The 12,639-nt window shown below is 32.3% G+C and overlaps 1 protein-coding gene across 1 annotated transcript; it reads right to left on the bottom strand.

Moving 5' to 3' along the window:
- Nucleotides 1-5,974: 5,974 nt before the first annotated feature.
- On the bottom strand, nucleotides 5,975-7,257 carry LOC120209888 (NAC transcription factor 56-like). The gene is made up of 3 exons (XM_039208772.1): nucleotides 6,995-7,257; nucleotides 6,612-6,919; nucleotides 5,975-6,546 (listed from the first exon to the last, which is right to left on the bottom strand). Exons 1-3 carry the CDS (start codon nucleotides 7,176-7,178, stop codon nucleotides 6,022-6,024), a joined length of 1,017 nt encoding a protein of 338 aa, XP_039064703.1. The 5' UTR covers nucleotides 7,179-7,257; the 3' UTR covers nucleotides 5,975-6,021.
- Nucleotides 7,258-12,639: the final 5,382 nt, after the last annotated feature.

Raw genomic sequence — 12,639 nt, 5'->3', positions numbered from 1 at the left:
CAAAAAATAAGGGTTTTAAGTAGGGATGGCAATGGATATTGGACCCGACCCGAATTCATAGATTCAGATCCGTTTTATAGGGTTTAGATACTAAAATTTTGGACCCGACGAATATGGATCCTCTTATTAAAGTACGAATTTGGGTCTAGATTTAACAATAAGATATCAGGTCAGAACTCATTTATCTGTTTATAAAAAAACCCACCTTTGATTTTAATATATGACATAATGGTTTTTAAAAAAATATATAGATATTTTATAGAGGGAGATGTCTGAGTTCTTATAGGGTTTAAACTCGGTTTATGACAATATAATGTTTCATGATCCAAATTATTTAATATTTGTGTTATTCAAAAGACATTTGTGTAATTCTGTGGAATTTTTCTTGAGACTTTAGTTTATCGTTTTTTATTTTGTTATTAGTTATATTGAAATTAATCTTCCCTCCATTGGAGATATGATGTGACATTAGTCAATGACAGTTTTATTACATTAAAAAATAGGTCGAATGTTTTTTTAACAGACTCGTTTTGGACCCATTTAAGACTCGGATTTGTGAGATCCGTTGGATTTGAATCTGGGTCTCGATTTTCTAGACGCGCAGAGCCGGAGTGGGTTTGGATCCAAGATGTGAAAATGGATTTGTATCTAGGTCTAGTTGAATCCAGTTCTAATTCGGCCCGTTGCCATCCTTAGTTTTAAGGCACATTGATTTTTAATTAGGGATCTACGACATTACTATAGTTCGAGGAATAAATCACCTCGAGGTGACGAGTTTCATGGGATATTATTATTTTTTATTATGTGCATATTATTTTATTTTAAAAAAAACTCATCAACTGTGATGAGTTCCGTTGAAATATTATTATTTTTCTTGGTAATATACTTAAAATCAGAATTAAAAAAAAAAGACGTTGGAACTCATTACCTCGAGGTGATGAGTTCCAACGTCTTTTTTTTCAATTCTAATTTTAAGTAGAGGTGATGAGTTCGATTGGATTTGAATATATAGTCATTTTATAGCCGTTGGAACTTGTCTTGTGTTCTTGACGAGTTCCAACGGTTATTTTGAGAATATTTTATCTATAAATAAGAGTTGAGTTAGTTGATAGAGTTATATGGGAACCGAATCAAACAGTTGTGGGAAGAATATTTCAGACAATTTCCAAAAGATCATTTTGCATCTGATTACTATGATATTGATGATTCAGATTCAAGCTTGTCTTCAGATAAAGAGTGGGTTAAAGAGTCAATAAAGTCGATTCTTTATCAACATAAGGAGATGATGATGATGATGATGATGAAGAAGAACAAGAACAAGAGCAAGAACAAGAACAAGAAGAACAAGAACAAGAAGAATGAAGACTAAGAAAATCGAAGTAGCAAACGACTTATCGAGAGGAAGAAGAAGAGGAAAATTGTTTATTTTGTTGAAAAAATGTTTTAAATATATGTATGAATTTGATTTAAGTTAAATATATGTAAGAATTTGAGTTTAGTTAAATATATGGTTATTGATATTGATAATTTATCCAAAACATGTACAACAGAAAACATTTGAAGCAATACAAATACGAAGGTTTATCAGCCCGATCGATATTTTGGAAGATGTGAACATTTCTTCCTGGTGTGGCATTCACCTCTGTGGTTGCCACAAATTTGGTAGACTTTACTCTTGTTGTGGATCATCTATATCAATATGAATTTGACTAGATTTAGGACGACCCTTTAAATTTCTTAGTAATTGTTGATTGGGCAACCATTACTCAAAAATAGTTGGATGCCAATATGCAGCGTTTGGGAGATACTTAAATTCAAAACTATATATGTTGTACATAGTAAACAAGCTATAACAATCATCAACGTATGAGTATGGATCTACATTGACATGCATACATGCATCAACAGATATGGAAGCTCATTGTACGACTGATCCCAATCACCATATAATAGTGTAAAAGCTTTATTTTTCACCATCCACGACTTGTAGTAAGACAGAATATAACCAAATGTATTCCAAATTGATACCACTATCATTGAAACTAGAATACTTGCATTTTTTTCCACCAAAAGCTTAACGTATGCACATATAATATTAGAATCTAAGTGTTTGTGGTCTTGTGTCAAGGACATTAACGTACAACTGTGTTGGTTGTGGAACCTTGCGACTTCCCACAACATCTTTTGCTGTAGGTATGACATATGTATCATCCACTTACATCCGATATTGTTGTTTATACACTTGATAAGGTATGTCTTCTGACCAGACTCAACAACAATGAATTCTATATGAGCTTTTAGACAAAATTCCTTAACTGCTAGTTAGGCATCATTTTTAATTTTAAATTGAGACCCAGCTGTCAACTCTGTTGATTCTTCTTCCGATGTACCCCAGTGGGCTGCATATATCACTATATATAAGGAATCTTAGGATTCTTCATGGCATCATCACTTATATCATGCATTGCACTAGATGATGATTGTGAGGTATTTGGGGTTGTGACATCTCAGATTGACTCACTGAGGATTCGAGTATGCATAACCACGATAAATCGCTGCCTCTCAGATATCACCCTCTATATCAAAACCTTGGCCCTCTGAAGTAGCCTCAGCGATATCAGAATCATCAATTATTGGTGTTTCATCGTCTAGCATCAGTGGAACAAAAGTTTCATCATCCTTGCTAAAATCAACAAGGGTTTCACCAAATCACTCGACAAGGTTATCTAGGTCATTTGATGGTCTTGCTTCTTCGGGTGTAGTAGTTGAAAATATAGGAAAATATGCAGTTTCAACGTATAACTCAACTAGTTGATTATTTAAAGATTAATGCAGGCTAACCGTAACAGCTACATCGTTATCGTCGCCAAGCTGGATTGCTCCATATTTGACTGGATTCTCTGAAATTAGGTGTCGATAACTCAAACATGAGATAGAAGCTTCAAGTTTGCTCTCAATTTTTTTCTTCATTTGTCGATGTGATACATCTACAGGGAACATCATGTTTACAGGCCTCTGTGACAAACACAACACCATCATCATTTTTAGTGACTTGGCCATTTGAGTGAACGACAGTGAAAATTTTGTTAGCCATAGCTTCAAAAAGGTTTTTGGAGAAAGGTTTTTGCTGAAGATTTACATGAAGTAAGCCAATTTAATAAGCTTCAGTAACTTTTCATTGAAATGTCATCTCTAATAATACACCATGCCTGAAAATGTCAAAACGGGCCATTAATAATCTTCAGAAAATGCCACTAATAATGCACCATGCCAGAAAATGCAAACAACTTTTCAATGCCCCATCAATCATCTTCAGCAACTTTTTAGTAATATATCAACTTATTTCTGAGAATTTTCAATACTGATATATCACTTCATATCAATTACAAACTGCATTTCAACAGCTATCTCAAATAATGCACCATGCCATAAAATTTCCAGTTCACAAACTTTTTTTCCTATAAATACGTGTTAGGTGAAACATATTTTACCGGTCTAGAACAATTTTAGTTTTTCACTTCCAAAATCTTGAGTTTTTTCAAACATGACAACTATTCATGCAACTATTCTTTATGATTGCAAATCTTTAACCATGTGTTTCAAAAAATTATTCAACTATAAAAGTTGAAGTTCAATATACAAAGAAGGGTTCAACTAAGAAGCAATAGAATAATATATTTTTTATATTATAGAATTCCACTATCATGCACGAGGTTTCATCTAAGCGATGATAGTGACCTTGCTGGTATGATTGAGACATACTTCTATCATTCTTTGTCTAATGTCGATCTGTTTGTAGAGTTCGATGATCTCGACCTTGCTTATACGTTTGAGGATGCTGCTTCCATCTCGAACATCCCAACAACTCAGACAAATGACGAAGCAACAAACATAGATGATGGAGACTCATAAGCATGATTCCAATTTGTACGTGAACGGCAACAAGAAAAAGCACGGAGAATTGAAGAAATTAATATTACTTCTAACGAGTCTATTGATTTCGAAGAGTATAACATCATAACGAATAATGCAACATATGTTTATGAATTTTATGATTTGATTCATTGTTTAGTGTGTGTAAGGTTTGTCCTATTTACTTCTTAATGTGCATTTCTCATGGTTCATTGTTTTTCTCCATATATCAGAATGATCGTTCGAACTCCTCACATTAAAAAGATAAAAAAAACAACTGAATATGGCCACTTAAATCACGTAACCTCAGCATTACGACTTTATTATTTAATTATAATATTAAACAAAAAACAACCATGAAAAAAACTTTAGAAAATTAAAGTAATTTTTAATAACTTCAACGAACTTGTCACCTCTAGTTGACGAGTTCCAACGCTTTTTTTCAATTCTAATTTTAAGTCTATTACTGGAAAAAAAATATAATAGTACTTCTTAAAAAATTAAAATAATACGTAAGTAACAAAAAATAATATCTCATGAAACTCGTCACCTCATCTTGTACTGTAACAAATGTAGTAGATCTTTAATTAAAAGTCAATGTGCATTAAAACCCTAATTTTTAATTTTAGTTGCGGTAATGGGCAAAAACGCCATCTCCCCTAGCATTGAAGTTCACGGCCCAAACAAGAGAACGTTTTTGAGCAAGGAAGTTAAAAGATGGTTGTGGAGTGTAAGATCACCTCTCATGTCATTGTCTTAGACGTACGGAGCATTCGATAATCCAGTCAAGCTAAAATAATTTAGAGCTGACGAGTCATATTTTATAGCTCGAACTTAATTTAAAATTTTTGTAGTCAAGTTAAGTTTAAAAAATTCAAGTTTCTATACTAATTTTATTATAATTATTTATAAAATTATGACAAGGATTTGTTCCAATTTTTTTACTTTCTCTAACCATATAATATATATATATATATAATATTCATTTCACGTTATAATGTTATTTAATATATAAAATACAATCTAAAATTATAAAATATATTCATAATATTATATTTTGAATTGATGAGTATAAATGAGTAAGAAGCTGATGAGAAGAAAAAATTTACAAACAATTGTAGTTAAAAGATCAAATTGAATAAAATGCAAAGCTATGGGACTAAATAAAAAAGAGTCAATTTTTAGTAAAAAATGTAAGAAATTAAAGTTTCATAGGTATTCTATTGTGGTATATGAGCATGTGGTTTAAATTTGGTAAAAAATGGTCGTAAAATAAATGATGAATTGAAGAAATAAAGAAATTATAAAAAACTAAGAGACTAAATTGAAAAATAAAAAAATATTATAAAAAATGAATTGAAAATATATATATATTTTACGATGGTTTAGGAGCACGTGGTTCAAATTTGATAATAAAATGGACTTAACAGGAAGGAGAAATTGAATGAATAATGAAATCAAAGACTAAATCGTAAACCTATCAAATACTTAGTCAGGTTTTCGAATAACTCGAAATTTTAAAACCGAATTGGTGATTCAAATTGACTCAAATAATTTGAAATTGAAAAAATAATTTTTCGGAGTTGAATTTTGTTTGCGCCAACGTACGCACATACCTTGGGATCTCGAAGATTTTCGTAATGGTGCTCACACGTATAAGAGAAGAGGTATTCAACTATGCACGTGCCAAATTAAGAAACGTTATTGGTGAGTGTTCTGGCGTTTTAAAAGCTCGTTTTCCAATTTTGAAGAGGATGGCGCCAAATCCCTTTGTACTGCAGAGAAGCTTTGCTATTGCTTGCGTACCTCTGCATAACTGTATCAGAAGATTAGCCACGCCTTCTTGGAACATGCTGATAATGAAGGTGAAGATAATCCGGAAATGCATTAAAATAATGATGAAAATTGACCTCAAATAGGAGGGCGAGGTTCACACATTATATGATTCATTTAAGAGAACAAATGGCTAATCAACCGTGGAGGAAAGCATAAACTGTTGTATCTATTATATAATGCCTAAATAGTTCCAAAATAATAATACATTTTGTTACACCTCATTTCACACATTTAAATAAGTAGGCAGAAGTATTTAATTAATTAAAGGTATATCTACTTGTAGTCATCCGCGGAAGTAGGAAGTATAAAGTGTTGAAGGGAAACCCCATCGCCAAGGATGGTGCCTGGGTAAAACGGAGTGTTTTGAGGAAGCTGGTTGAGCAAAGAAACGAAGGAATTGGTATCATCTCTGCTATTACCATTTACATCATCTTGCTGGAATCTTTTCCCGGATTCTGAACCTGTTGAATCCGGTTCATTCCAGTACTGTGGAGGAAGTGCTGGTTTAACGCTAAACGCCATGGGGAAATTTGGCTTTGAGCCTGACGATACTGGTAGTTGTGAAATGTTGGAACTGCCTCGCATCCCCTGATCTGATAATATCCCATCAAAGAAATTATCTTCATGTTGTAGCAATGAACCGTAAGTGGTAGCTTTTGATGTTAGAGCGCTTGGATTTTGATTGTTAGGAGTTGGCAGTGTCGCAGTACGCATCCCCGTTCCCTCCATGGTGTCCCTTTCCATGGGTCGTTGGGCATTATTCTTCTTGTAAATCCGGCATAAAACCCAATCATCAAGCTGAAAACACAATGGCTTTGGTAAAATGATATGAATCTTAGTTTTACGGGGACTGTAACACATACCCGTAAAGAAGCTTTCCTGTTGGGTAGATCAGTAATTTGAGGCTTTGAAGTAGAAATATTGTCGATGAGGCGATATTCATGCATGATCCAATTGGTTTTGATCCCTTTGGGAGGCTTACCTCTGTAGAACACCAGAGCTTTTTTAACACCAACCTTTTGGTTTCCATTGGAAGTTACAATGGGCTTATCGGTCCCGGTGGCTTTCCAGTAACCAGAAGTTGCGGCTCTATTAGGCCTTGCTCCATTCGGATATTTCCTGTCTCTAGGACTGAAAAAATACCACTCTTGCTCTCCGAAAGTTGCCTTACCTACAGATTAATTACACGGTTTAGTTGCTCAATGAAAACATGGTCAAATATAAATTTTTGTGTACGTATGTATACTTGGCAGCTCCCATGGATCAAACTTGTAAAGATCAACTTCGGCTATGATTGTAACAGGCAGAGGAGCAGATGCGACCTTCTTTTTCAGGTAGTGAACCACTAGCTCTTCGTCGGTCGGGTGGAATCGGAACCCTGGTGGTAGCTGCGGGTGCGGCGAAACCGACGATGAATCTGTACTCTCCATTTATTTGCTTTGCTTCAAACTTTTGTAACTAGTTTTCATGAAAAAGAACGGAGTTACAATAAAAGCTTGAAGGCAGATGAATACAAATGGAGAAGTTAAAAATATACGTTGATGACTTCATGTTATAAGGGGGAAGGGAGAGGCAGGTTGTTAAGGTTGCTATGGAGCCAAGTGGAGAACGGTGATCGGATGACATGTGGCAGGGTGATTGAAGGGAGTGCTGATACGTGGTGGGGACCACAGAAAGCGGGCAAAATGCAAGAAAATTGGCAGGTTTGTAGGGTCGCATGCTTGGAACTAACTGCCTGTCATGCTTTTCTTATGTGGTGGTCTCGCTTCTGTCCCACAAACTAATTTCAAGAGATAAAGGAAGAGTGTAAAGTGTGCAAGCATGTCTGTTTTTGGAATTTTATTTTATTTCTACCAATGAAATTATGTAAAAATCGAATCCAACAAGTTCGTACTAAGATTTTTTTTTTATATTACGCATGTAAATTATTTGGAATAATAATATGCCAAGGAAAAAAACCATCTGCTGAGCTTGGAGAATAGGCATAAATCCATGGGGAAAAGGTGACCCGGAAGCTTTGTAATTTTCCTCGTAACTAGAATGTATGTAGCTTTGTTCTTTTCCATTTTATTACTGACTAGTTATAGTATATCTTCCCCAATACTTTGATGATATCTAAATAAACATAAAGTGATGAATTATTAATTTTTAATTTTTCTACTTAATCGGACATAATTTTTAAAATCGACAGGAATTAACTTTTAAAGCAATTATTTTGATTAATCATTGAAACCAGTTTTTATAATGTTATCATATACAGTGTTTAGATTAAGATTTTTTCAAATCTTTAAATCAAAGAATAATGTCTAAATCATGATTATAAATGTTAATTGAGTTTGTTTTGTTGAAATATTCCATTAATTTCTAATCCATTAGTTTTTTCTATTATTTTTCAATGCATTAATTACTATCATATTTTTTTTTTGAATAGAACTATTATCATATATATGTATGAGATCAATTTATAATTGTATAAACCATACTTATAAATATCAATAAATGTTTACTAAACTTATATAGGATAATCCTTTTTTCCCTAAAAAAAACTTGTATAGGATAATAAGAAATATGACTTTAACGTCAATAATCTTTAGAGAAAAAGTTAGTTGACTTTAACCCCTAAATATTTGAGATTTTTATCAGTCTCAACATGTACCCCACTCGTTCTTTATTTGATTGATTAGTATTTTTGCAGAAATAGTGAGTAGATGCTTGAGACCACCACGGCACTCTACACTTGCTTCCATTTTCTTTATATTTGACTTTGAATTTTCTTACGGTGAAACCTTTTTAATAGGGATGGAGCCAAAATTTTAGTTAATGAGACAGTATAATTAATAATAAAAAATAAGAGGTAAAATCAAAATAAATCAAAATTTAAAGGTCTAAATTAATAATTATTCTTATTTTTAATGGTAATTTTTTTTTGGGGGGCCTACATGGCTCCGTCCCTTCCTTTTAAGCTGCAGTCTTCTGGTGTTTATATTATTTAGAGTAATTAAATACTTTTGACTTCAGTTCATGTCAAGCTCTCATTTACTGTTTTTAATTTATTATGATCATCATTATTCATAGACACGATTTATATACCCTATAGATGAATTCATAATAACCATCAATGCATTAGAAAGTAATCAACAGAAAATAATGAATTAGATTTTATTCTAGTATTTAATAGGTCAATGCTAATTGTTTTACAAGAGGTTAATGTTAATTTTGATACTCTGTTAGTGGTTGATGGTCAACAAAGTATATGCTACTCTGTTAATGGTGGAAGGTGACGCACTCTCCATTGTAAAACGCATCAACTCTGAAGGTCCCGATTTTTCAGAAATGAGGTCCCTTATCACCGATATAAAAGAAGAGAAAATAAAATTCTTTGAGGTTTGTCGTTTTCAATTCATCCCTAAACAACCTAACCAGGACGCTCATGTTTTAGCCACAAGGGGTTTAGAAGATTCTACTGACGGTCATTCTCGAGTTAGCGGCGGCCGACCGTCGATACCTGGATCCACCCTGAAGCTGAAGTTCTTCTGGTCTTTTTCGCAGAGGAGGACTTTTCTGGATCTGTTGTGCCCCTCCTCATTTTTCTTCTTCTTGTTTTAAGCTCAAATGAGTTTCCTTCCCATGGAGCAAAAGTTTCATCGTCGTGCTTTTTCTCTCTTTTCGTGTTTTCTCAACTATGTCTCTCTGCTTTCTTTAGTTTTCTGGTGTTTCTAGTCACTTTATTTTGTTTAGTTTTTTCACCTTCTTTTTGGGCAATCTGTTTAATGCCCAGTTTCTTTGTTTTTCCTTTTATATTTCTAATAATATCACCCAACGACAGATTTTCTAAAAAAAAATGATAAAATTGTCAACAAAGATCAGCCTCGGATAATCGATACAATTTCATTTTTGAAAAATAGCTTTTCCAGTTAAATCATAAAAGGAAGAGTAAAAAAAACCCATTGGAGAGGTCCGGAAATCCCTTTATCAACAACGAACCCAAGAGTTCACATAATGTCCATTGCTGATATGACCTAGCCACCGTGCGGTCGATTCTTAGGTTAATTTGTTCCAGGGAAAATAAATTTTGAAAAATAAATTATATTTTTTAAAAATATTTTTTAAAAATATTTTTTAAAATTTATTTTGTGGTGTTTGGATGATATTGTGATTTATTTTTCACTGATTTATATATATTTTAATTTTTATTATAAATATCAAATACAATAAATAATATTATTTATTAACACAATAATATTTAATTTAAAAGATTAGACTAATTTATTTAATTTTACTTTTATCCATATTATTATTAAAATATTAAGATTATTATATCTTATTAAAATAAAATTGCTATATATTATAATAATTATTTATTAAAATAAGAATAATATATTATTAATTATATTGTTTTTTTATTCAAATAATAATATTAAAATAAAAATAGTATATTATATTTTAAGGAGTATGTTTTAAATATTCAATAATTTTATAATATTATTTTAATGAAATTAATAAATAATATTAATCTATTAATAATTTATTATATATTATTAAAATAAAAGTATAATATTATTATTATAATAATGTAATAATAATAATAATAAAAATATTATATTTTATTATTAAAATTATCAATAAATATAATTTAATAATTAATATTTTTATGAAAATGATACTAAAATAATATATTAATATTAAATATATAAGATAATAATGTTTTGAGTGCGTGTGATTTGAAGTGAAAAGTTCATAAAATCACTTACGGAAAATCAAATCGTAAGTCATTTTCCAGAAAATACAAATGAAATTCAGTTGACCAAGAAAATGAATTACATTGACCATCTATTTTTTGCCAATCAAACTCCAGGAAATAAGAAAAATATTTTTCAAAGAACTAATTACATGAAAACAAACAAACCCTTAGACTGAGAAGTGCAACAAAAACAAAATACTAACCAGGAAAATGAGAAGAAGTCCTTTAACATGTACGAAATGTTCACCTTATTATTTTTTGTAGAGAATTTGAATTTGAATAATTATTCGTAGGACACCTCTGTATTATTAAACAAAAAGTATAATTAAATATTCTTATATAATCGTATCATTTTTAAAAATTTAAAATACCTTCCGTAATTATAGGTAATGTGATCGTTGTTATCCAAAAATCACCCTAATTCCTAATATCCTCGGTCAGACACCCTTTGTCCAAATATTCCCGATCTAACACCCTTTTGAGATAAGGTACGTTTGGTGAAATGCACCAATGTCGAGTCAGGTCTAAAGCACATTAGGTGTAATGCGCCTTTTCCCAGTTACACGCCACGTGGAAGGCGTATCCACCGGGGCGCACTTTACCCGGGTTCTGGAAGGCGCATCCCCTAGGACGCGCCTTTCCCTTCCATCGTGTACCACCCATTTCCCTCCCCTCCCCTATATTAAGAACCCTACTTCAATTAATTGACTGAAAAAATAAATAAAAAAATCAGACAAAAAAGGAATGACTAATTGTAGGGGAAACACTTTCTCCATTGTTCAGAGAATATATGTCATGTCATTATCTCATCCCATCAAATATATAGTGTTGATGGGGACAATTCCTTGACTGTTGACATATAAAAAATCTCAGTTCACATAATTTTCTGAGAGGCTCATTCAAGGGAAAGTGTTTTCCCTTTTTTTCAGAGAGTCTCTGCCATGTTATAGTGTCTCACCTCATCAAACATAATTGAAGAAAATAGTTCGACGACTCTCAATCTCCTTAAATTCTCAAACTTTCAGACTCTCAAATTTTCAAAATGAATCTTATCTAAGCTATTGTTTATTATGATGAAGAAATTTAGGAAGATGAATTTGGGGTTGTTTTTCGATCAGATCATTATATTCTCATTACATTCAAGAGAAACATCACTATTGAGGAATTAATAAAAAAATCTCAAGGAATGCTCATGTTGGAAATACTAAAAGATTGTCTAAACTTCAGTACAACTTTTCGGTTGAAATTTTTCCTTTAACATATACAACATTCGATATCTCCACTGATGAAGATGTTGCTATGATGGTTGATACTTCCAATCAAAATTCAAACTTTATTACAAAAATGTATGTCACGTTTGTTGATGTTCATACAGTTCGTGGTATGTCATTATTCTCCCACTATGGGTTACCTCAACCAATTCATCAAGTTGACAATCCAACTCAAACAATCTGTAATGATTTCACATCATTGATGGAAAATCCACCTCCTGATACCATTCCATCAAGTTCAATAGGGAGACATTCATCTGTCAAGTTTTTTGACCTCAACATGGAGATGTCTTCCAGTTTCAGGGGGTGACATTCATTTTCCAGCTTCTTTGACCTCAATATGGAGATACATTTGACACAACACTCAGTTCATAACCCACATGATGACATCCCTTCAAGTTCCAGAGTAAGGCATTCATTTACGAACATGTTCGACCTAAACATCAAACTCACAGAGGAACCCTCATCTCCACCAGAAAAACCTCTTCGTGAGCCAGGATCAGATGGTGCTAAGACTGGATTATTCGTTGAACCCAGATCACATCAATTCAACATGGACTCCGATAATGATGCGTAAGAAGTTCTCATAAATACATTTTAATATGAACCTCCAACACACATGTCTGAAGCTGACTATGACGTAATATACAAGCCATAATTTCTGGTTATGACTAATGTTAGATACTATGAGAGGAATTTATCAGTCAACAATGATTATTTATATCGTGGAATGGAGTTTACATATAAATATGAAGCAACGATGACAATAAAGAATTACAATATTTGTAATTCAGTTCACTCTAGAGTTGATCGATCTGCCACTGAAAAGTATATATGTTATATCGAATATGATAACGACTGCAACTAGATGGTTCATGT

The sequence above is a fragment of the Hibiscus syriacus genome, unplaced genomic scaffold, assembly GCF_006381635.1.
Source record: "Hibiscus syriacus cultivar Baekdansim isolate YM2019G1 unplaced genomic scaffold, ASM638163v2 tig00020682_pilon, whole genome shotgun sequence".
Lineage (NCBI taxonomy): Eukaryota > Viridiplantae > Streptophyta > Magnoliopsida > Malvales > Malvaceae > Hibiscus > Hibiscus syriacus.
The sequence above is the reverse complement of the archived record's forward strand: the minus strand, read 5'-3'. Positions and strand labels throughout refer to the sequence as shown.